This window comes from Phacochoerus africanus, chromosome 5 (assembly GCF_016906955.1).
Source record: "Phacochoerus africanus isolate WHEZ1 chromosome 5, ROS_Pafr_v1, whole genome shotgun sequence".
In the NCBI taxonomy this organism is placed as follows: Eukaryota; Metazoa; Chordata; class Mammalia; order Artiodactyla; family Suidae; genus Phacochoerus; species Phacochoerus africanus.
The window spans coordinates 47,582,044-47,608,184 of record NC_062548.1 but is presented as its reverse complement, the minus strand read 5'-3'; the positions used below and the strand labels follow the sequence as shown (position 1 = coordinate 47,608,184).

The window sequence follows — 26,141 nt, the reverse complement described above, 5'->3', positions numbered from 1 at the left end:
CTCCTAAACTCAGGATCTCATCTGGAGCAGGGTAGGGGGGCTTCTCATCTGGGGGCTACTCATTTTTTTTCCTATGGTTTTCTATGGTTGCACCTACAGCACATAGAGGTTCCTGGGCCAGGGATTGAAATTGAGCTGTAGCTGCAACTCGTTGCAGCTGTGGCAGTGCTAAATCTTTTAACTCACTGCCCCGGACTAGGGATCGAAACCCGCCTCCACAGTGACTGCAACTGCTGCAGTCTGGTTCTTAACACACTGTACCACAGTGGGAACTCTTATTTTTCTTTTTTTAAACACTTTGTCACCTCATTCTCACTTATCTGCACCTTCAGGATGTACCCCATTATTCCTAAGATGTGGACATGGAGAGTCACACCCCATTTCTGGAAGAATTTTTAGTTGGGCATGTGGCCACCCAAGACATTTCTCAGCCTTCTTGGAAGATGAGTGGGGACACCTGACCAAGTTCCGGCCCCGCCCATCTTAAGCAGAAATAGGGCATCCAACCTGCAGGTTGTGACCTTAAAAGGAGCGGGTGTGCCTTCCACCTCCCCTCTCCCCCTTTCCCACCAGCTGGGAGCCATCCTTGGCCACATGGCTGGGCCGCACCCTGGGGATGCAGGGCTGTGAGATAGATGTGGTCTGCACCTGGCACCAGGTGAGCATCGGTTGGTTCATGGGGACTGTGATGGGGGGGAGATGCATTTCCAGTTGGGCCTAGTCACGAGGGTGGGTGTGTAGAGCGGTGTCTGAATCCTGACACCCAGGCCTGAGCAGGCAGAAACGAAGAGAGCAGGAGCGTCATCCCTGGGGTAGTGACCTTGTGGTAAAAATGTGATCAAGTCACCTCGTTTGGAGAATAAATGACAGCACTTTGGTTATCATAGCGATTCCTGTTTGATAAGTTGGGAACAGAATTTCTTAGATTCGTCCTTTCCTTGTCACCGTTCTGGCCGTCATTTCCACATGTTAAATAGAGATAGGAATTAAAAGCTCTGGACTCAAAGCCAGCCAGCTCTGAGTTTGAGATTTCAGCCGTCATTTACTCTCTGATTTAGCATTTCTATGCCTAGGGCATAGGGCTATTGTGAGAATGTAATGAGATAACCCCCATGGGGGGTGGCCCCAGCAAGCACGAAACAAACAGGAGTTTCCTACCCTGCTGTGTGTACTAGTCAGGATTTTCCCCTGGCAACTGATGAAACCTAAAGGAAACTGGCTTAAGAATAAGGGAATCTTATTGTCCCGTATCATTGAAAAGTGTGGGGCTTGACTGGCTCCAGCCTTTAGCCAGGGATCAGGCGATGTCACTGGATGTAAACTTACTCTCTCCAGCTCTCAGGCTTATCCCATGATGTTCTATAGTTGGTTTTTCTGCATGGTTATGAGAGGGTTTAAGATTTCTGCCTTATCTTTTCAGCAGCTCTACCAGAAAAAAGTCTCCTACCAGCAGAAACCTAGGAAATTGGTTTTGACTGAGACATAACCCCCCTTGTCCAATCAATGCCACTGGCTCAAGAGATACTGGGCTCTGCTTGGCCAGACCTGGGTCACATGCTCATGTGGGTGGAGTCCATTCATCTTAAGCTACAGACCAGTGGGAGAAGGTGGTGGGAAGGAAATTAGGATGCTCTTACTAGAAGGACTACATGCCAGGTAGGCACAGCAGATGTCTTTTATAGCATGAGCACCTGGTACCTAGTAAACAGTGATAAATGTCAAGTGTCCCGCCTCCTCTCCCAGTCTTCTGGTTCATGGTCATTCTGCACAGGGATGCCAGTATACAACCATCCTTGTTTGTTTTTCTTTAAAACTTGCTTATCCTCTTCTCTTCCAAGAAGCTGTCCCTAAACAACTTTAGACTTGATTTCTGCCAAGATCTGTATCTCTATTACAATTCCCTATGACTCTTCCTCCCAAGTGATTAAAGGCCTGCCTTCTTTCCTTCCCTCTGTCCCTCCCTCCTACTCCCAGTTTCTAGAACAGCTGTTTACTAAGCAAGAGGGTTATTACGAATCTACAAGGAGCTCCAGAGTTAGGGTGCAGTTTTCTGCTGCTGTTGTTATTACCTACATCTTTTTATATGCTGAAGAGGCTATTTAGTCTAATCAGGCTGTTTAAAATCTCGCACTTGGTCAGTTTGAAAACTATGCATTATCAGATGCCAGTAGTTCAACATGCATCATTAGTACCCAGGGCGGTACTGTGAGACTTCTTGCAAGGAACTGGAAACAAAGAAAATGATGTTGCTCTTTGAGAACTGAACTGTAATACTGAGACAGTGACTCTGAGGAGGGTGTGTAAAATCACCTGATCCCCAGGTCTGGGTGGGGGGATGGGCTTTGGGTGGCAAGGATGAACCCTGTGAAGCCAGAGAAAAGGCAGGTGAACAAAGGGCAGCAGTGCAGACCCATCCAAGACGAGGGAGGGGCTTGCTTCAGACTCAGCCTGGTGATTTTGAGTATTTGATTTCTTGAAGTCACATTTTCAGATTCTGTGAGTCCTTTCTTTTCTTTTTTTTTTTTTTTAGGGCCACACCCACGGCACATGGAAGTTCCCAGGCTAGGGGTTGAATCCGAGCTGCAGCTGCTGGCCTGCACTACAGCCACAGCAACCCAGATCTGAGCTGCATCTGCGAACTACACCAGAGCTCACGGCAACGCCAGATGGTTAACCCACTGAGCGATGCCAGGGATTGAACCTGAGCCCTCATGGATACCAGTCGTTACTGTTGAGCCATGATGGGAACTTCAGATTCTGGGATTTCTAGGCAAACTCCTAGGAATTCAGCTTCACAGGTCAAGTGAGTCTATTAGCATTGTGGTTTTATGGCTCAGTTATGAGTCTCGTTTTTTATCAGTCTGACTTAGAGAGGTAGACTTAGAGAGGTAGGTACCTTCCTCACAAAGGGAAAATCCATGTCCTGGGTGAAGCTGGTGGTCAGATGGAGGCAAGTTCTCTAGGGTAATGAGTGCTCTCTGAGAGGCCTCCAGGGACAACCTGTTGGTGTTTCCCCGGACAAACCCCTAATTCTCTAGCCAGGCCACCATCACTGTTTTCTGTAATAAATAAGATAAATGAATAAGCAGGAATGAACACAAGTTAATTTTTTAAAAGTTAATACATAAATATTAAGAAAACTAAAATTTAAAATACATAGGTTTTTCTATACATATCTACAGAATGATTCTGATTTGACCTTTCCAAAAGCAGTTGCCCAGGAGGAAAGAAAGGCAACCCATTCGAGCCCCTGGGCCTGGGGTGTCTTCTTCTCAGGCCAGGTGTTCCCTAGCAGAGCAAAATGTGAAGAGGCAAGGGTCCTCTCCACCCCTCTGCGGCTCCCTTTTTTTATTTGAAGGACTTCTGAAGAACGAATGCAGAGTTGGGTTTGAATGACAAAAGCTTGATGAGCACCCCCATTCAGTATCGTGTTTCATTAGAGAAGCTCAGACAGGGACCAGACAGGGGTTACCCCTCATCTCCAGGAATCTGTGGGGAAGTGAACGATCACACATAAAAGTCATTTGTGATCTCCAAGCAAAGGCACAGCTGGCATAAACTCATCTGCAATGGACCAGAAGGTCTGTCACATCCCTCGCAATGGGGAAGGCTGGTTTCTCAGCTCCGTTCTTTCACGCTGGGAGGATGGGCCTTCTCTGCTAAGGTGGATGCGGGAAGGAGAGGCTATCATTTTGCAGAAATGACCCTCTGATATTTTTACCATATTTGTGGGGGAAATTAATTTTCAACAGTTTCAAATTGATGTATGCTGTGAAACTTTGGCAAACTACAGTCTTAAACAAATAAAGCAAACTTTCCTGTGGGGATAGAAAATTTGAGAGTAAGCCCAGTGAATTAATTCCTGAAAATTAAGTGAATGAGGTACTGGGAGCCCCTAGTCTGCATCCACAATGCCCCTCCATTAACAGTTTCTTCCAGGTCACCTGGATAAGTGCATTTCCCATCTCATGCAAGTTCTGAAATTTCTTAAAAAAAAAAAAAAAAAAAAAGCAAAGCACCAGGAGTTCCCTGGTGGCTCAGTGGGTTAAGGATTTGGCATTGTTGCTGCTGCAGCTTGGGTCACTGCTGTGGTGTGGGTTCCATCCCTGGCCTTGGAACTTCCGTGTGCTGTGGGTGCAGCCAAAAATAAATCAAGAAATTATGATTCAAGGGTTGGAAACCCCAATGTTACAGGCAAAGCCTCATTTTTGCGGAATATAAAACAGTCTGTCTCTTCCACTTCCAAGAGCTCATTGAGTGAAGCCACCACTAAGTCGTGTTCCTGCAGCATTTCTGGGTAGCGGGAAACAACTCGCTCAATCCTTGCCGAACGCCGCACAGGGGTGATGAGCTTCATGTCTTGCACTTCCGGCATTCCACCCATTCTGAGACACAACGAGAGAGGCATTCAGAATCTTATAACTTCTTTTGAAATTCTACTTGCTGTTCTTAATTTTTTCTTATTCCGTGATAAAGCACGAGAGACGTTTCACTGTAGGCTGAGACCAGAGGTGTGTCTGGAGCAGCCCTCCTCCTAAAACGGCCTTTCCCTGACTGTCAGCATGAAGAGGGTGGTGTCCACCTGCTCTCAGAGGGTGTCAGCATAGGGATTTAACTGATGAAGTTTAAGTGTGGTTTTTATTCCAAGTCAACTACTCAGCAGTTGGTGTGTTTATTCAAAGAGTTGATAGGTTTTGGGGAAAGTGGGCCTAACACCAAATGAAGTTGGACTAATGAATTCTAAGCTTTGACAGTAAATTATTAAACAAACACCTTTTAAGATGGTAGACCAAGGAGTTCCTGTTGTGGCCCAGCAGGTTAAGAACCTGACCTTGGCTCCGTGAGGATGCAAGTTAGATCCCTGGCCTCGTTCAGTGGGTTAAGGATCCGGTGTTCCGTGGGTTGTGGTGTAGATTGCAGATGCGGCTGGGATCCAGCGTTGCTGTGGCTGTGGTGTAGGCTGGCAGCTGCAGCTCTGATTTGACCCCTGGCCTGGGAACTTCCATAGGCCACAGGCAAGGCCATTAAAAAAAAAAAAAAAAAGATGGTAGACCACAAATTGAAACTGGAACAAACTAGGCATCTTCCTGGTAAACTTTAATCATTCTAATAGCAGGCAGCTTGGAGGACAAGTTGCAGAGATCTGTCCACGTAGTGAATCCTGGCCACACCTCACAAAACCGCTGAGGACATTGGCCCAACAAAGCTAGAGGCCAGTCTGCTGAAAACCCTCATGATAAATTCCAGAGCCAGCAAGAGGAAGTTTTCACATCATCTGCTTGCCTCATCCACCCGTGAGCTGACTATAGTGGGGGAAGGACATGGCTGAGAGAGGATTCTAGACTGGAGTGGCCCAGCTGTGTGTTCCAGGAAACAAAGACACAGAACTGCGGTCCTGGTGCTTTGTTTGGAATTTTCCTTTCAAGTTCATGAATAGAGATTGATGTTATACTAATGTATTTTCTAATGACATTGATGCCCTGACATAGTTCCTTAAATCTATGGATTCTGCCTGAAATCTGCACTTGTTTAAGAACCAAACGCTTCTGATGTTATGAGCAGCCTCTAACTAGTACGTCCCTGACTGCCCTCCTTGTTCTTACTGGGCTCTTTACCGCCCCTTCTTCCCACAGCTCCAGAGGCTGCCCTGGCGGGGCAGTGAGTGCAGCGCCCCCACCCCTACCCCCGGGGGACCTGCAGGAAAGGCAGGGGGGCTTGGTGAGTGCAGGACAACGGAGGGTGCAGAGGGCACGCCCTCCTGACTCTCAGGGCTCCTTGAAGGGGGCGTGTGTACAGAGAAAGGACACAGATCTTCCTGGCACTTGGTTCCGCCCCTCCCCTCCCCCTCAGCTCCTTCCTGCAACACCAGAGATGGATTAGATCACCTAGGCACAAGCTTTCATCAGTCTGCTGGTATCCTGGATCTGCGGAGAAGAAACTGAGGACTGGACTTGAATCAGACTTGTGAACACAAAGCCTGCTTTAGAGTTGGCTTACCTAGGGATGGGCGCGACCTGTAATTTGATACCAGGATGAGGAGCCTGTTCTGAAGTGGTGATCGGGGGTGTGGCTGTAACCTGTTCCCCCTCTTTTGGGGAAAGACAAGACTTTCCAGATTCCGTTTTCTCTGCCAGCTCATCTATTGATGTTCTATTAGTTTCAGCAATTAAAGAGTTAGAGGTAATTCCTGTGTATACAAGGTTAAAATGAAAAGTAAGATTTAGCAATTTAAAACACAAGCTAAAAAAAAAAATCAACAAAATGTAAAAAGCAATATATACAAAGATTTCCCAGTGATCTTCATGGATCCCATATACTAAATAAAGAGTAATTGATTTGGAAGGGGACTTATAACTAGTTTTTCCTGCCCTAGAGTAGTACCCTGCTCCATCAGGTCATCCTCCTAACCAGCCCTCCAGACAGCCTCTGGGCCTGTGAGAATGGATTCTTGATACACATTCAACATCCTGAGCTCATCCTCAATCGCTAATTTGCACTCAAGGGAGGTCCCTTAGTGACTAACCATTGGCCTCCTACCCTTACATCACACCTTGTATCAATTTTCCTGACTTCGTAGGGTTAACTCACTTGACCCCTCCCTCCCCAGGGATGACCTTACGACTGTCACCTGGGACAGCAGGTGAAGAAAGGTCTGGTGTTAAAATAGTCCAACCGCAACAACTAGAAATTAGACTGGGACAAGCAGATACTATGGCTGGAGGCTGAGACCCCAAGAGAGGCCAAAAGGGGCCAAGAGGTGGGAAAGGCAAGGATTCCTGTCTCCTCTTTTTAGCCCTTTGAAGAACACTGCCATGTATTACAAACAAATATCATTCTCAGTAAGAGTACCACTCTATGACCTTATTCTCAAAAGTAAAGGGTTAGTTAGCTATAATGCCACATGACTTGGCTGTCCCCCAAAGTTCAATCTACTCTTAAAGGAAAAGATTTGTCACTTTGTAAGATCATGAAAATAATTCATTTCATTTTTTCAAGGTAGCTTACTGTTTCTTTCCATTCATATAACAAATATTATAAGCAACTATGTAAATGTGTCACTCAGTGTATTTGGCACAGTATTTTCATAGACAAGTTCTAAAGGGTCTGACCAATGACAGCCATGGTTAGCTACGTGAGATGATTCCCGAGATGGTTATTGTTTAAAGGTATAGCATAAATTTGGATGCCTAAGTGTTGGTGGGCTTGTTAGTTATGATGAAACAGGTAACTTAGACCAAAGCATTTCTCCCATTTGTCTCAGTCGCTTCTGTCTTCTCTCACCTTCTCTCCAGGGAAGCAAGACACCCTAGTCCAGGCTGCTCTGGTGAAAAGCTTTGTTTGGTGTTGAGCAGAAATACATCAGCTAATGACCAAGGCTGGAAGGGCCAGGGCATGGAAACCAAGAAGTGAGAGGCATTTCAGGGGACTTATAATTCTTTGTTTTCCTGCTATGTGTTTCTTAATGACTTTTACTTGAGTGGATGGAGGGAATGAATTTAAATACAAAATAGAAAACAAAAACAAAAACAAAATAGCAGTACCTTCTGTGGTTCTGTTTGGATCTTGCAAGATACTAAGAACAACTTCCCGCAATTCTTGTATTGGCTGGAAGGAAGAAAATATATGAACAGCATTAAAAACATTCATGGAAAAAAATTATCTAAGTAACTTATGATATTTTTAACATCAGATAGACTTTTCATATAAAAAATGTTTTCTTTTTTCTCTTCTAACTATAAATAACATTTAAAAGCTTTCAGTTTTAGCTTTACAGGAAAAGTGAAGGAACAAAGAAAATATTGGTTAAACGCTGGCATGCTTGACTTTAATGAAGAGATATATTTATGGAAAGTTATCTATAATACTATTTCTCTAAATCAAATTAATTTTCTTATTGACTTATATGATCCCATTGAAGACGTTTTCCTGCATAAAGATTCTCACTCAAAGGTGTAAAGCTAGCCGTTTATGCCAAAAGACTTGGCATATGTTTTTAGTGTTGTCTTAACTGAATTTTTGTTTTCATCATAAAAGTCACATATCTCATTACAGAAAACTGAACAAGAGGTCAAACTTAATAAGGGAAGTAACCCATAATCCCATCACCCCAAAATAACCTTTAGTTTTTCTGATAAAATTATCTGAGATGGGCTTCTTTTTTAAAGTATGTAAACCATGCCATGAAGCAGAACCTCATAAATGAATTGTACGTTCTCCTAGGAATTTAACATTCTGAGGCTGGTCTTCCTGACCTGGGACTATGCATCAAATAAATAACCAATGTAACCTGACAATAGAGGATAAAAGCAGAACGATCTACACATTTTTACAAAATCTGAAATTTTGTAAGCTTAAGGAAATCGGAATAAATGTATAGAATACATTGCGAAGAGTTTTAATTGTATAAAACATTCATCAGGTATATTTTATATTTTTACAGGCTTCTAGTTAAAGGTGATAAATTGAATACACATTTATTTCTAATCCCTCTTGAAACTCTACTGAAATAATAATAAAGGGATTACAAGGAGGCGAAACCCACAAGCAGAAAAATTAGCAACAAAATTTTGGAAGCTAGAATATAGAAGGAAGAGGTAACCAGTTTGACCAACTTAAACATCAAGTTCTGAGCCAGCAGTGTGGCTAAGAAACAATCTGATTCCACCCCAGAGTCTCTGGAAGGCTCGGGAGTGGATGCTGGGGTGAAAATCAGGAGGACTCTTGAATGTCTATCAAAAGGCAGCCAGGTCTCCCAATGTACCCTGCATCCTTGAATTCCACGCAGTCTGGAACTGGGCCCTGCCCACCTTCGTCCTGGCAGAAAACCGGGCATGTACCCTCCAAGTCTCTGGGGGAGAGCATGCACGACTGAGGGTGGGAGTGCCTACTGAAAAAAGGGATAGATGGACGCTTCCATGCTGAAAGTCAAGCTCCCCAGTTCTCCTCTCTGTAACACTGGTAGCCTAGTTTCTAGTTCCCAGGAAGGAGGTCAGATGAGCTCTCTTCAGAGAATCTGACCAGTCTTAAAGGAAAGACCTGAAGACATTGATATTGAGGATTCTTCAGCCAGATGGCCCTGGGGTAAAGCCTCCTCTCATGTTATTTGAAACTATCAAGGTAACAAAATACTCAGTTTGCTCTGAGAAGCAGGAAATGGGAGGAGAGGGAAACAGAGGCCTTATGGAACAAAGCATATCAAACTATTTGTTTAAACTATGTCCATGTACAACTGTTTTGAACAACCATGGAAAAAGGTTAGGTAGACTATCTGATAACATGGAAAGTGATATTAAAGGGAAAAGAGTTATAAAACTATTTGATGCAGGCTTTGTTAAAAAAACGATATATAGAGTCAGTGGTTTTACTAGGTTTTAGAATTAAAACTTATTTCATGTGATGGCTCTGAGTTATTGATTTATGGATATTGATATGTTGGGCTTCATATATTTTCAGGTTCTTTATGGTGAGATATGACTTTCTAAGTACTGGATATTGATGTTATATTATAATTTCCTATACTGCTATTTTCCATAAGTGTAGACTTCTACAATGAAAGTAAAGTGAGACAGTCTCTTGGCAAGAGAGTGATCCTATTGGCTTACACGTAACATTGTTTTCTACAAAATAAATATTTTAATCAAAATGTTCATAAAGAACATATTGTATTTCATATTTCATGTATAACTTTATGAAGTGAATTAGAACATTTACTTATTTATTTGATAAAATATGAAAGTTCCCAGGCTAGGGGTCAAATCATAGCTGTAGCTGCTGACCTACACCACAGCTCACAGCAATGCTAGATCCTCAACCCACTGAGCGAGGTCAGAGATCAAACCCCAGGCCTCATGGATACCAGTCGGATTCATTACGCTGAGCCACAAGGGGAACTCTTGTAAATTAGAACTTTTTTTTTTTTTTGGCTTTTCAGGGCCACAGCATATGGAAATTCCCAGGCTAGGGGTTGAATTAGAGCCTCAGCTGCCAGCCTACGTCACAGCCACAGCAACGCAGGATCCAAGCTGAGTCTACAACCTACACCACAGCTCACGGCAACGCTGGATCCTTAATCTACTAAGTGAGGCCAGGGATCAACCCTTATCCTCATGGACACTGGTTGGATTCATTACTACTGGGCCACAATGGGAACTCTCAGAACTTTTAACATTACATTATATAACTCCCATTTTGCAAATAACAGAGAACTCACATGAAAGAGAATTTTTAAGAAGGCACCCACCCACACAGATACTTACTGTGGCCCCATTTCTAATGGCCTCTTCGTACAGCCCAATAACATCAAAGGTGCCTTTATTTGCCAACAACTTTGCTTTGCAGATCCAGAATTTAGCAAATTTTTCAGCCTCAGGAATACTGGACAATATGGCAGATATTTCATTAGAACGTACACCCTGGAAAAAAGAAAGATACCTAGAGGTAATTATTATGTTTTGTTGTTATTCTCACATGTCCTATTATTTATCACAGCAGATATGCAGAAATCAGTCTATACAGTATTTTTTTGAATAAAAAAACATTCCACTTTACTGAAGTACAGTTTATATATAATAAAATGCATTCATTTAAAAAGTACATTTTTGGGGGGAGGGATGGGCTGGGGGTTTGGGATGGAAATGTTGAAAAACTGAGTTGTGATGATAAACTCATTGAGTTAGAAAAAAAAGGAAAAAGAACAACCCCCCCACCCAAAATAAATAAGAAGTACATGTCAGAATTCCCTTATGCATCAATGGGTTAAGGATCTGGCATTGTCAGTGCCATGGCATGTGTTTGATCCTTGCCCTGAGAACTTCCACATGCTGTGAGTGTGGCCAAAAAGAAAAAAATATATATATTTCAATGAGTTTTGATGCCGATCATAATTTTTTTTTTGCTGTTCATTAAATTTTAAGAGTTAAGAGATCAAATGAAAAATAATTATCACAGTTGAAAGTAAGAAACATGTTCTATATTTTTATACAAAACCAAAACTAAACCAAACAAAACCCTAGAGTAATCAACATTCATATATTTCTTACATATTCATAATAAGGCGAACACTGAAAGGTGATCAGAATTTCTATTTAACTCTAATAGAAGTAGGAAGGATTGAATAGGTATGCAAGGAATATAAAGCTGTGTGTGTGTGTTGATGATCCATGTAGGTATATATAAACAGGGTTAAATCCCACAAAAAGGAATCTTAAAATGGCTTGATTGATTTGATCCCTTCTGGCTTGTACCAAGAGCAGGGCAGTGACATGGACCCAGAAGGAAAATAGGAGACACCATGCCCAGAATCCCAGGTACTGAAGCACTCAGCCAGCCTCCTATTCCTCCCAAGGTGGCATAGACATGAGGGTCAGGTCACAGTCAAGAATTACTCATATTTGAAAAGCCAAGACTACCTGAAAGAGGCCTAAAACTCAACCGGAAAAATAAACCCTGGAGCAAACAGTGAGGGAGCAAAGAGGAATAAATTTTAAGAGTACTGCAGTTGATATCTTCAGAGTGATGAGACTAATGCTATCATAAAACCAGAAGGGATGTTATGCAAAAGGATCAATAGAAGAGCAGCACAAAGGGCATGGACACTGCAGAGGAATAAATCAGCGAGCTGAATATTCAGCTGTGGAATTCTTCTAGAACCCAGTGCGATATAACAAAGACATGAAGAGTATGAAAGAAAAGCTAAGAGTTCTGGAGGATCCATCTATTACTCAAGGATTCCAATATCTATCCAAGGGAACTTCTAGAAAGAAAAAGAGAGAGAACAAAGCTGAATACACATTCGAAGCAGCTGTAGAAGAAAATTTCCAAGGACTGAACAAAGAAACAAGTATTCAGACTGAAAGGTCCTCAGAGAGAGCCAAGCAAGATGAATGAAAAAAGAACCATACTTAGAAAACCAAGGATAAAAAGAAAATCTCAATTGCTTCCCATGAGGTAAAAAAAAAGGATTACTTACTGAGGAATGAGAATTAGATTGACATGAGACTTATTTTTTTTGGCTGTCCTGTAGCATATGGAGTTCCCGGGCCAGGCATCAGGTTGACCTACGCTGCAGCTGTGGCAATGCAGGATCCTTAACCCACTCTGCTGGGCCGGGGATTGAACCTGCGTCCCAGGGCTCCAGAGACACATTGGATCCTGTTGTGCCACAGTGGGAAGCCCTGACATGAGACTTTAATAAACCAACAATTCCAGAGGCAAGAGAGAAAATGAAACAGAAATTTAAAAATTTCCAGGAAAAACCACTTGAATTTAGAAATTTCCCCCAGCTAAAGTGTGGATCCAGCATGAAGGTAAAATAACAACATTTTTATAAGCAGCAGAACTCAGAAAGTTTATCATTCAAAACCCATAAAGTTACTAGTGAACAATCTTTAGAATTCAAGTGGAAGCCTTGAAAGTAATTGCAAGAAGAATATGATATATAACTTGCATACTATGTCTGAACACACACTTACCACTTTCTTTTGTGATTTCAATGTACCTGGTTTCTTTATGGAATAAATAAAACTGGATCAAAGAGATGAGTTAAAATAAACCCCTAAATGATTCATATAAATTGAGTCACAAAATAGAATGGCAGAGATAAAGTTAAATATATGTGTAATTACAATAAATGTGTATGGGCTAAATGTGCTTTTTTAAAAGTAGAGAGTTCCAGATATGGCAAAAGAAATTCAACTGTGTGTATTCATATGAGAGATACTTTTAAAAATAAAGGGACAGAAAAAGATTTTTAGCAAATTGGAAGAACAACAAAGCAGGTGTACCAAGATGGAAAGTAAAAGTTGACAGAAATACAAAGTGAAATTATCAATCTTAATATCTCAGTGCCAGTTAGAGACTTTGGCACATTTCCTTCAGAAAGCAAAAAACAAGTAAAACAAAAAATAATTGTGTTATTTAAAATGTCTAAGTTTTTTCTAATGGTTATCCATGCAGAATTTTCCATTCAATAGAGAATACATATACTTTTCAAACACTCTTGGAACATTCACCAAGACTGTTCAGGCATTAAGACTAGAAAGGAGTTCCCATTGTGGCTCAGTGGTAACAAACCCAATTGGTATCCATGAGGATGAGGGTTTGATCTCTGGCCTCACCTAGTGGGTTAAGGATCCAGTGTTGCTGTGAGCTCTGGTATAGGTCACAGACATGGCACAGATTCTGTGTTGCTGTGGCTGTGGTGTAGGCCAGCAGCTGCAGCTCTGATTTGACCCCTAGCCTGGGAACTTCTGTATGCCATGGGAGTGGTCCTAAAACAGACCAAAAAAAAAAAAAAAAAAGCCAGAAGGAAAATTTCAACAAAGTCCGTCAAGCAGAACATACACATTCACCAAACACAATGAATGTAGTATAATTACAAATTAACAGAAAGGTAGCCAGGAAAAACAACAACAAGAAAACAACTAGTAAAACCAACTACATCTCTTTAAGTTAAAAGACACTCTCTAAGAAAACTTTTGAGACCTCAAAATGGAAATTTCAAACTATTTAAAAACGAACAGGAACATGTCAGTTATTTATTAAGTTATGGTCTCTGCTCAGCTTTGTTTTGTGGAATTCTATAAATCTATTGGGATTCCGTAAATCACGGAAATACAAAACCTAATAGACCAATGACCACAGAAAAAATTTTAAAAATATATGCAAAATTATCCTCCAAAGTCCCGATGACTTTATAGGCAAGTTCTTACCAAACCTTCAAAGAACCAAATAATTCTCATGAATCTCATCTGCAAATAAACTATTTTCAGAGTATAAGAAAGAAGGAAAATAGCCAACTCATTTGACAAAGGCAGCATAACACTGATACTAGAAAAACGCAAGACAACCAAAGAACATACATAAAAATGTGAAATAACTGCAACTCACAAAACCATATACCCATTTTTCTACATACCTACACTGTTACATACATGCATTAAAAACTGTCTGGAATGATAATGGGCAGTTGTGGTAACCTCCAAGGAAAAGCCTGGTACTCATAACTTGTGTGTGTAGGCACATGTGTGTATGTCCTGGAAGTGATTTATGTGTATTGTTTGAAATGTCTTTAATAAAAAAATGCATTCATGTATTTTTTTTAACACAATGAAAACAAAAGAAAGAGCAAGCACATACAAGAGTAGTAGTTAATGTTTAACTGAATCATATGAAAAAAACTGCTCAGAGTAGACCTAATCTGAAAGTTTCCTTTTTTTAGGGCCACACCTGTGGCATATGGAAGTTCCTAGGCCAGGGGTCAAATTGGGAGCTATAGCTGCCAGCCTACACCAGCCACAGCAATGCAGGATCCAAGCCACGTCTGTGACCTACACCACAGCTCATGGCAGCGCTGGGCCCTTGACCCACTGAGTGAGTCCAGGGATTGAACCCACATTCTCACGGATCCTAGTTGGGTTCGTTACCCCTGAGCCACGACAGGAATTCTAAAGGTTTCCTTTTTTTGGATGTCCAAGTTGATGTCCAAGACTACCAACAAATTGAGTTTGCTTCAGGCAAGGACCTTAGTATCCAATTATTTTTATTAATAATAATAAAGTCTATGCAATTTTTAAATTAATATACTATTCCTTCAAGGAACCTCCTAAGGATCATTCTCCTTACTTACTATTTACTTTATCCTTATCTGAAAAGTCCAAGATACAATTTAGATGCCATTTATAGCTACCAAGAGTCTTTAGGATAATCTACTTTTACATGGGACCTTGCCATTCGACTTCAGCTTCATATCCAAAGGTCAAGTGTTTACTTCTTTGGACCTTGATACATGAAGGCAAAATTCCTTTTCAGTTTCCTCTGGATCCAGACTGCGTGGGTTTATTTCCCAACTTCTCTGTGCCTCAGTGTCTTCTGTAAAGTGGGTGTAGGAGTTCCCATCGTGGCTCAGTGGTTAATGAATCTGACTAGCATCCATGAGGATGCAGGTTCGATCCCTGGCCTTGCTCAGTGGGTTAAGGATCTGGTGTTGCTGTGGCTGTGGTGCAGGCCAGCAGCTACAGCTCCGATTGGACCCCTAGCCTGGGAACCTCCATATGCCGCAGGTGCGGCCCTAAAAAGAAAAAAAAAAGTGGGTGTAGTAATAGTTATGATACTTTATGAGATAATAAAATTAAAGTGCCTGGCATACAAGCGCCATTATTTCAGTACACGTCAAGTCATTATTATCACTGTCATTCTTCTACATTAAAAAGAGGAGCTAAATATCTGCTTAGACAGAGGTTATCTCCCCCCATACTCTATTTAGGAAAAATGTTTAAAACTCTAAGACTAGGCAGAGCTTTGGGAACTTAACTGTTTCACTCACCCCTTCAATGAGCTGCAGGCACTCTGTCAGAGTGTTTTTGATTTTATTGGACAGTTCAAGCTGTGCTTTCTTTTCCTCCTCTTCTTTTTCCATACTCTTCCAGAATGAAATATTCATTTCCTCTATAATTTTCCTTTTGGTTTTAAGTTCCATAGGAGGCCGTTTATAGATTTTCCCCTTAGATTTCTGCCATTCTTCCAATTGTTTCCTGTTATGCAATTAAAGGGGGGAATGGTTTTAGGGGTTTTTCTTGGCACATAGATAAGCCTCTAAAGATGATATGCATAGATTATCATGAAACACCTTCAACTATAAAGTCAGGAGAAAGGAATTAAAAACAATTTACCAGTCAGTACTGGCAGCACTGGTTACCCTACCCTTCAGAAGGCAGATGCCAGGGAGATTACTAGGATTACAGTGGTTAGCATCTCAATCTTCAAACTCCTTAAATTCCTGATTATTCTTCAATATTTTTGCCTGAAAATTTTTATTTTACTTGTATGCAACCTCTGACAATAGCTTTCCTAAGACACCCCTCCATCTCTGCGGTCACTAACTCAGCACTCCCTTTCTTACTGTAAGCTTTCCAACTGCCACTCAGCTAGACCAATTAAACCTGTATTATTCTGTGGAGTTCCCGTTGTGGCTCAGGGGTTAACGAATCCGACTAGGAACCATGAGGTTGTGGGTTTGATCCCTGGCCTTGCTCAGTGGGTTAAGAATCTGGTGTTTCCGCGAGCTGTGGTGTAGGTTGCAGATGCGGCTCGGATCCCGAGTTGCTGTGGCTGTGGTGTAGGCCAGCAGCTACAGCTCCGATTAGACCCCTAGCCTGGGAACCTCCATATGCCACAGGTGTGTCCCTGGAAAAGACACAAAACAAAACAAAAAAACCCCAAAAAACCTGTACTATTCTGCCCTCAGTAGGGTTTTGGCCACTCAAAATGACCCACTTCGCCCAGTTTCTTAGCCCTCTTTCTGACCACACATGACCGCCCTCTTCCCCTGGCAGGAAGGGCTCTTTCCTTAAGTATCTAGTCTCTGATGGTACCAAGTCCTAGTTCTTGCTCTCCCCACACGGTTCATACTCTTCACTCTTGTTTTTGAGCTATCAACAGCCAACGGTTGAGAGAGGCACCAAGACATGAGGACACAAGTGTTCAAATGGAGGCTCCTTAAGCTTTAGGGCTGCATATGGAAATTCTCAGGTTTGGGGTTGAATCAGAGCTGCGGTAACACCAGAGCCAAGCCACATCTGCAAACTACACAACTCATGGCAACACCGGATTCCTAACCCACTGAGTGAGGCCAGGGATTGAACCCGCATCCTCATGGATACTAGTTAGGTTCTTAACCCACTAAGCCATAATGGGAACTCCTTTTATTTTTTCTTAGCTTTTTAAAATTACAATTTGTTTAGGACTCACAGATGTACATTTCAGCCCTGATCTGCCTCTAGTGCTCCAAACTTATAAAACCCACTGCCTAGCTGATATCTTTTATTTGATGTCTGGAAGGCATTTCAAATTTAATATTGTCCAAAACAAGGCTCTTGATTTTCATCTCCAAGTCTTTTCCCAAATAGCTTTCCCTTACATTGGCAAACACTACACCAATCTACCCAGCTGCTAGGGCCTGACACTAGAAATTGTCTTGAGCAGCCCTTTCTTCCCCTACATAGGACACACCATTGTACAGTCAGCATTGCCTCCATCTCCACTACCACACTCAAGTCCAGATCACTATCATCTTTTGCCTGAAATGCTGCAGCAGCCTCCTAACTCATTGCCTTGTTTCTGCTCTAACCCTTTTCAAATTCAATCTGTGCACAGCAGCTAGAGTGATCTTGAAAATGGCAAGATAAACCAGACACTGCCAGGAACTTCCCATGGCTCTTGGAATAAAATTCAAAATGCTCTCCTCGGCTGGGAGGTGCAGGGCTATATGGCTCCTGCTACTTCCCCAACCTCACATCACATCACTGTCCCTCTCACTCCCTTGCCCTCCTGGAGCTCTGGCCTCCTTTCACTTACTTGACCCAAGCTCATTCCTGTCTCAGGGCCTCGAATCATCAGTCTTCAATTCCTTGCTCAAATGATACCTCCTTGAAGAGGTAATTTTCTGTAATTTTCTATCGTATTTAATCAACCTGTTGATTTTCTATCTTCTCCACTGGAATGAAGTCTATGAAGACAGACACCTTGTTGTCCCTAGCACAGCATCTGGAACACACACGTATTTGATAACATACAGTAAAATTCGCCTTTTTTTTGGTGTACAGTTCTCTGAGTTTTGACAAGTGCATGAAATCATGTGACTATTACTGCAGTCGAGATATAACACCCTCAAAAATTCCCATTTCTTGGTGCTCAACCTTCCCACCGGCGCCCAGCTCCCAGCAATCACTGATCTGTTCGCTGGCCTTATGGTTTTGCTTCTTCTGGAAAATCAACAGTGACTAACCCTCTTGTTTCTCCCTAGAGCCCCAAGCACAGAGTGTATGGTGTTTATTTCAGTCCCAACTTTTTCCCCTTTACCTTCACTCTAAATACCTGCTTCATGATAGAAGTGGAGCCATTGGCATGTTTCCCCTTTGTCGTTGTCATTCTACTTATCTCCTTGGACTTTCTTCTAATCATAAATGAAGAGGGAACGTGCCTTTTCTAAAGCCAACTTATTCCCAGGATCTGAATGTCATGGCTTTATTATTCTAGTACTTTCTATGAGTATGTATATATATGAAAAAGCATCCCACCAGAGCAGGCTGGGGCAGTGTGCTGACCACTATATCCCCCAGTGCCTGTCACGTGAGGTGCTGAGGGAACATTCGAGGACTGAGAGTGATCTGTCCCTTTTCATAGACTTCTGTCACCAAACATGGCCCAACCATAATCCAATTGCCTTATGATCCATTGTCTCTTATCTGGCCTAGACCTCGAGCTCCAGGGTAGGGATCCTTATCTTCTCGTCCATCAGTTGAAGGCCTTTGCATTGTAAGACTCATCCTTCTTGTCACTGTCCTTTTCCTAGACTAGATGTCACTGCTGAAAGTACCTCCCCTGACTTCCTATCTAAAGAAGTCATCCCAGCCTCACTCTCTCAATCACATCACCCTGAATTGTTTATCTTCTGGCTCTTCAGGAGGACAGAGAGCTTGTCAGTCTTGTTCAAGAATGTAGTCTGAGAATAAATCTTGCACTGACTTCCCCCTGCTATACCTTTTAGCTACCACCTGATTTTACGTGGTCCTTTCCCCCCTTGCCAGGAATCGCCTCTTTTTCTACTACAAGCAGGAGTATATAGCTGCGTCTCCTGGGAGGTTCACATCATGAGACCAGGTCTGGTCCTGTGTAGAAAGTGTATGAAGTCCTTTGGCTCCGTTTCAAGCATCACGTATGTTACTATTTATCCCAGCAGCCTGTGATCCTGATTTCTAACCTTCGAACTCTGTATGTGAACTGATTACTCCTCTCTGCCTTAGCTTCCTTCCCAAAAGTTGGCCTGCTCAGACTCATGGCAGTTTCCTGTTCCTTCCTCCTGGATAACTTTTCTGGTTTTACGCACTAGTCGGCTTGACAAGGAAGTGCTGTCTTCCCACTTCCTAGCTATGTAAGTTCACTCCCTGCCTCTTCTGTTGCTCTTCAGTCCCTGAAGGGGAATGAGTAGTCTACATCCACAATCCCTACTGCTTATTCAACCATTCTGTCTCAATTTCTTTTTAAAGAATAAATTATTTCAAGCATACAGAAAATAGCAGAGAATAATCTGTAACACACGCATGTACCATTCAGCTCTATTAAGTCTTACCATTTGTTATATTTGTTTCAGATCTTTTTTTCAGGGTTACAGCTAAAAATCACTCAGGAGTCATTATCTCTGGCCTATTTCCTGACTTTAGCATTACTGATGGTCAATTTGCCTCATTATCTTAATTTGCAAAATTTTGGAATTAAAGTAAAGTACCTTCTATCCTCTGCTGTGGTCTTCTTAACATTTGGATTAGGTTGGGTCCCATTTGGGACTCTTCTTCCATTTATAGTTGTGCCACCAGCTTGCATTCTGGGAGCTGTCTTGTTTAGAAAGCAGTTCTGGGGAAGCGCCCTTTTCGATTTGGAGTCCAAAGTCCATGTTTTTGGTTGACAGCTGTTGTTGTATTTATTTCCATTAGTTCCATTTGCTTTTATGCTAGGGGTGCTTGGAACAACTGAATTAAACCTGCCAAGTGTCAAATTAGGCCTTTGGTTTACGGCTTTTGATTTTTGCTGTACATACGATGTCCGAGGTCTAACACAAGCTTGAGTGGGTTTATGATCTTGCTTAATGTTTGGATGTCTGTTGTTGCATCCTTGAAGCACACTGGGGTATGTTCTGGGTTTGTTAGGTTTTTCCTTCTGTTCAGTCATGCGGCATGACTGTAACTTAGTTTCGTTTGGCCTTTCGTATTTACCCCTATTAACCTTCATATTCTTTATGTCCTTAACCATCAGTTTCTTTGATGCTTGAGTCCTATTAAGTGTCTGAACATAGTGAGAGGGAACTGTTTTTGGGGTCTTCCCCTCTGGTCTTGAAAGATCTGCTCTTCTACAGTGTTGCTGTGATGTCACTGGGGGAATCCTGATTTGTGTTTTTCCAACAAATTGTTTATTAGCTCTTTCTTTCAGAACAGCACTATTCACTGACCTTTTGCCCAGGGATTGTTTAGTAGGAACTAAACTGCTCTTGGTTTGATTAGCTTCTGGCTTACTTAAAGTCCTTAATTCAGGATCTGGCTTCCTCTCTGAGTCTGGTAAGGTTTGGGGCAAGTTCTCTTTGTTCATCTCTTTCAGACAGCTATCCGAGGATTCATTTTCAACCTGGGTATTGTCCACAGAGTCTGTATATTTAGCAATTCCTTGATCTGTTACCTGCTGCTTTGTAGTTTTTAATTCCTGTGTGTTAAGCGGCTGCACAGTTTTTCTTGACAGTTCTCCAGTAGTAGATGATCTGAATCCATGCTGCTGTTGACTGCTGCTGGAAGGCTTACAGGTTGGGTTGGAAGAAACACATCCTGCAGTCAGCCTTTTGCCCAGAAGTTTGGGTGGCTCCAGCTTTGGCCTCTGGGACTCTGTGATATTGGCAGGTCTGGACTGAAGTTTACTGCTGATGGGTCTTGCAGCTTTGGCAGGCAAAGCATCATGGTTGGTGACATCCTTTTGGGGTCTAATAGTCTAAAAAGACAAAGAAAGATTTAAAAAAGAAAATTCATAACAATAGTCCACTATTTTTAAAAGAAAGTTTTTTTATTTATAATTTAAGGAAATTGAATTCTGAGACAATAAAGTCTAACGGATGATTTTTATAACCTGAGTTCCTATCAAATATATTGGAATCTTTTAGTGTGATAGAATTAAGCAGAGATGCAATGAACACACAAAAATTGCTGTTTAAAAAATAAATTTGGGCATTCCTGTTGTGGCACAGTGGAAATGAATCCGACTGGGAACCATGAAGTTGTGGGTTCAATCCCTGGCCTTGCTCAGTGGTTAAGGATCTGGTGTTGCTGTGAGCTGTGGTGTAGGTAGCAGATGCAGCTCAGATCTGCCGTTGCTCTGGCTGTGATGTAGGTAGGTGGCTACAGCTCTGATTAGACCCCTAGTCTGGGAACCTCCATATGCCGCAGAAGCAGCCCTAAAAAGAAAAAAAAAATTGGCTCAATCAAAAAAGTACTTGCTGAATGCCCATTATGTTCCAATGAGGTATCCTTCTAGCGACTTGGGAAAGATACATACATACATAATAAACTTATGTTTACTTCCTCCTAGAACTTTGTACTGCTACACTAACTTTTAAAAAACAACACTGCCTTTGTAAAGGTCACAGTGTCACTCAAGTGACTTTGTGTTGTCCTGGAGATCGGGGTATGGATAGGCGCTAGATGCTGGGAGGCCTGAGCTACTTTGGAAGCGCTCTCAATAAGCATCTCACATCTCAGTAGCAAGTCTGTATGTGCGACTATGCAAGCTTTGTGAAGGTGTAAAGGAAGCCTGTGACTAGGACCACCTGGCATTAAGGGCAAAGAGATGTCCACACTAGGATAGTCTGCCCATGTGTGGTGTTGCCTATGGGTACAACAGGGGAGGTTAGGAGTGGGAGGCAGATGGATGGATGGTACCCATGTGCCTACAGCTGGCTTACTCCTCGAGCCCAACATTTACATCATCCTCTGATGTCTCCATGAGTGCTTATTACTGCTTACCGAAGAGGGAAGGAACTAGACCACAATCTTTAGGTCACTAACATTTTTTTATTGTTCTTATTGTGAATCATCCAAAGGATATTTTTAAAAAGACTAATTTCTACTTACAGATTTAGAAGGTGGAAGAGTCGGGCAATTATGCTTGGCTCTTAGATAAGGCCTATAAAAGATGAAATAAGATGAATTCTTAGTACAGAAGGATCAGCAAGGTTTGGGAATTATGGTGATTAAAAACTATTAGAATTTCAAATCATTTGTATTTCCATATATAGTAAAAAATTTAAAAATTATAGTCAATAATGTCCCTTTATGATCCCTTCCTTCAACCTATTATTCTATTCTTCGGAGACCACAGCCACACTTACCCATTTTTTTCTGTGATCCTTTCAGAGATGTCCTATGCATAAACGTAATATCCTAACAGTATTAATGAAATATGTGTTTTCTTCATATAACCTTTTCTTACTTATTCAAACATCATTTCCTGAATGCTGCAATGTGCCAGGCATTAGAGACACAATGCCAAATAAAATAATTAACTGCTTCTTTAAAAAACTTGCTTGTGGGAATTCTCATTGTGGTGCAGCAGAAACGAATCCATGAGGATGTGGGTTCAAGCCCTGGCCTTGCTCAGTGGGTGGGGGGTCCAGCATTGTGGTGAGCTGTGGGGTAGGCTGCAGACTCGGCTCGGATCTGGCATTGCTGTGGCTGTGGTGTAGGCCGGCAGCTGCAGCTCTGATTTGAGCCCCCAGCCTGGGAACTTCCATATGCTAAGGGTGTGGCCCTAAAAAGCAAAAACAAAAAACAAAAAACAAAAACAAAAATCCAATCTTGCTTGTATTTATTTATTTAATTTTATTTTTTGGTCATGTCTGCAGCACACAGAAGGCCATTGAACCTGCACCACAGCAGGGACCTGAGCTGCTGCAGTGACAATGCCAGATCCTTAACCCACTATACCACAAAAGAGCTCTTTTTCTTCTTCTTCTTTTTTTCTTTTTTAAAAAAGGGGAAAAAATCAATACAATTAAAAAAAAAACTGGGGCACATATGAAATTTAGCCAGTTAGATTGAAAACAGGAAAAGAAGGACAGCAAAATAGAGGAGAATTTAAAAAGATTCAGTCTCCATGGGTCAAATATAACTGCCAGACTAACAGGAAAGGAACTTTGATCAGAACTTGCTGTTGGTTCCTCCCATCTTGAATGTAAGCCCTGAGAGAGCAGAGACCCAAGAGTGACCAATACACTGCAGGTATTAAATAAATATTTGTTGAATAAGTGAATTAGGTTTATTTAATCAAGGAAATAAGAGTCGAGTAAAAACCCCAAGTAAAAAGAAACTAAAACAGAAAGTGCAAGCTAACTTTGTAAAAATTCATTTTCAAAATAAAAATTTAGCAACACGGGGAGGAAACATATCCATGCTAAGGCAAGTGAGATAAATAACACCATTAAGATGACAGGATGTTGTCAGAAGAGATAAGTGAAACAGTCGTATCCTGTTCACCTCAAGAGTAAGTGCTAAGAGAAAGCACAAAGAGAGCTCTGAAGCTGGAGGCAGTGGGTGTGCAGCTACTGAGGAGGCATTGTAACTGGCGGCCCTGCCTTAGAAAGAAGCACCAGAACCAGGGTCATTCAACTCCTTGGCCAAACACTGCCTTCACAAGAATCACTTCCCCAGGAAAGGATGTGGGGACAGGAACAGCTTCTGGCATTGTAGGTAATATCGTAGATCTTCTCTTTCTGCCTTTGGAGACTGTCACAGAATAATGCTTAAATCTTTGCCAACATTCTGGTCATGCCTGCACCAAAATGCCCTTTTTGAACAATCATAGGCTCCTGATGCTGGTCTGAGTTGACAGCAAACAAAAGGGTTAAGATTTGAAAAGGCTTTAAATTGCTATTAGCAACCAGGGTGATAGAACTTATGTAACTGGGAGACAAACTCACTTGGTGTTTTGGCACTTTAGTTTCCCCTTGGCTGCTAGGTACTCCTGAAGCTTTTTCCGCCGCTCTTCTGCAAAAGAGGCAAGCAAGCAAACAACAGCACTTGAGCTGGGGATTATAACCAGTTCATTTATATTCTAAAAGATGACACTTTTCTGTAATGATTTTGGCTCTGGACCATAATGTTACAAAGTCACCAGCCCTAAAAATTTGCCCCCAAGTCAACACACACTATCATTTATGTGTCATATCCTATACTAAACTCTTCACACTTACAGGACTTCCTTTAATCTGCACAACAACTCTTTGAAGTACAATCCGAAATTTAAAGAGAATAAATGATACACCAAGACAAGATATGAAAGCAGGTTTTTATCCAACCCCAGAGCCCTTCTTCCTAGCCACTCTTTTCAGCTACAACACATCAGCCTTTGTTTTGCATGAAGAAATTCGGTTACTGGCCCACCTGAGCTGGCAAGTTCAGGCTTTGTCTTATTAATTTCTTCTGATAGGGACTTTTGCCCACAAACCCTTACATGGTTCCCTTTGGGACTAGGGACAAAATAGGCCAGATTAGGGAGTTCATGGCAAATATCTATCCATACAGTGACCTTTTAAGCAAGGCGTCTGTGAGGGGGATGAAAAGTCAATATTTGCATCTTCAAAAAGTTTCACTCTAGTAGTAGAGATAAAATAAAACAACACTAATTACAATATAAAACCAAATCTAGGTGTCATAAGAGGGGATTAAAGACAGAACTATGGGAGTCCAGAGGCAGGGACTGAGTGAGGGGAGTAGGTGGTTGAAAAAGGCTAAAGTTAATAATGATTTTTTTTTTAAAGGCTATATAGGTGCAAAATCACACAACTTCGTCTAAACTGAGTTGGCTTGTATGCTGAAATGTGGTTGTGATGCATCCTTAGGAGACAGCTGTGAAGAGAAGGACTGATGGAGGCTGGGAGGTCAGGCTGGAATTCCAGTTCTGTGATTTCTAATTGCTGCTGAACCTATAAAATCGGGCAGAAATGCTCATCTTTAAGGGTTGTTGGCTTAAGTTCCTAGGACAGTGCCCAGGCCCTAGGAGACAACCAACAGGCATTACTTCCGAAACTAACAAAACAATGCATTTTGGAGCCGGTGGCAGGCATCTGAACAGGAGTATTTTGAAAGGCAGCAAAGGGCTTCAGGCACAACGAGGAGGTCAGGGGGCCCAGGACCCCTCGGCCTCAGTGCAGATTTAGCTCATCAGCTTCCAGGGCGCGCCGGCTCGCGAGAAGGCTCCACGTCGGGCTGGGACCCGCCTTGACAGCTGTCACAGCTTGGGCGGGGCGGCACAGCCCCGCGGACCACACTCGGGCTCCGCCAGGATCCAAATCTGGGCTGCGGGAGCGCCTGGCTTCCTACAGGGTGTGGACCTTGCGTAAGGTTCTTTACCCAAACGAAATGACAATGACAGCTTTTTGCAGAACAGCTGTGGGAGTCACTAGGAAGACGCCTGGCAGGCATGTGGCTCGCGCACAGCCTCCGCTGCCCTTGGCCCTGACGTCTCACCGGGCGGGACCTGGACCCGGAGCAGCACCCCCAGGACCGGAAACGCCCACGGGGAGACTGAGGCAGACAGACAAGCCACCCTTCCCACTTCCACGGAAAAGACTCGGGGGGGGCTTCCCTTCGTCCCCGCCCATAAGACACAGCAGCTCAAGGTCATACTTACCAGCGGCGGCTGAAAGTCCCGGCCGCACCATGATTCTCCAGTGACAGTTTTTCTTCAAAGGCCGCGCCTGGAGCTAAGGCAGGCGCGCCGCGCGTGCGCCCACTCTCATTGGCGCCAGTGGGTTTGAAACTCGCCAATCGGAAGCAAGGAAGGGCGGGCCAAAAGGAAATAGACCCGTTGCGGTTGGCCCTGCCTTTGGAAAGCGTTCTGATTGGAAGAACGTACAGCCATTGACATTGAAGGAGGCTGGTTGGACTGGAGGCGGAGCCCTTCCCCCTTAAAGATGAGGATTCTGGGAGATTGCTGTCAGTTAACACTGAAAGCTGCGGGGGTCTGCCGCTCGGGTGGCCCATTGGCTGCATTCACAAGTCACCATTGGGGAGTTCTGGTCGTTGCTCAGCGCTAACAAACCCGACTAGCATCCATGATGGATGCGGGTTCCATCCCTGGCCTTGCTCAGTGGTTTAAGGATCCTGGCGTGGCTGTCGCTGTGGTGGTGGCCGGCAGCTGTAGGTCCGAATAGACCCCTAGCCTGGGAACTTCCACGTGCCCCCGGTGAGCCCTCCCCCTAAATAAATAAACAAATAAACAAAACAAACCAAGGCATCCTTAGCTCTCTTGGATCGTAGGGTTCACGTAAGAATAAGATAAAACCCAAATCTAATGAATTTGGCAGTTCCTCACCAGCATACACCTCTAATATTACCCATTTCCTGAAGCTAAATTCTCTTAATGCTTAGTACTGTAGAGTGGCCCCTTTTTTGTTTTTACTCGTGGTAAGATATACATAACATTTACAATTTAAGCCAATTTTAAGTGTATAGTTCAGTGGCATTAAGCATATTTACAATGGTGGACAACTGTCACCACTGTAAAAAATTAGTAAATAAGAACCTCGAATACATGCTATGTAGGACAGGAAA

General features: G+C 42.6%; 1 protein-coding gene across 1 annotated transcript; it reads right to left on the bottom strand.

The window, feature by feature from the left end:
• Nucleotides 1-4,105: 4,105 nt before the first annotated feature.
• On the bottom strand, nucleotides 4,106-25,379 carry CKAP2L (cytoskeleton associated protein 2 like). Its single transcript, XM_047781176.1, has 9 exons — nucleotides 25,219-25,379; nucleotides 23,507-23,573; nucleotides 21,663-21,714; nucleotides 19,283-20,526; nucleotides 15,323-15,530; nucleotides 10,257-10,412; nucleotides 7,542-7,605; nucleotides 5,998-6,187; nucleotides 4,106-4,385 (listed from the first exon to the last, which is right to left on the bottom strand). Exons 1-9 carry the CDS (start codon nucleotides 25,247-25,249, stop codon nucleotides 4,160-4,162), a joined length of 2,238 nt encoding a protein of 745 aa, XP_047637132.1. The 5' UTR covers nucleotides 25,250-25,379; the 3' UTR covers nucleotides 4,106-4,159.
• Between the last annotated feature and the right edge of the window lie 762 nt (nucleotides 25,380-26,141).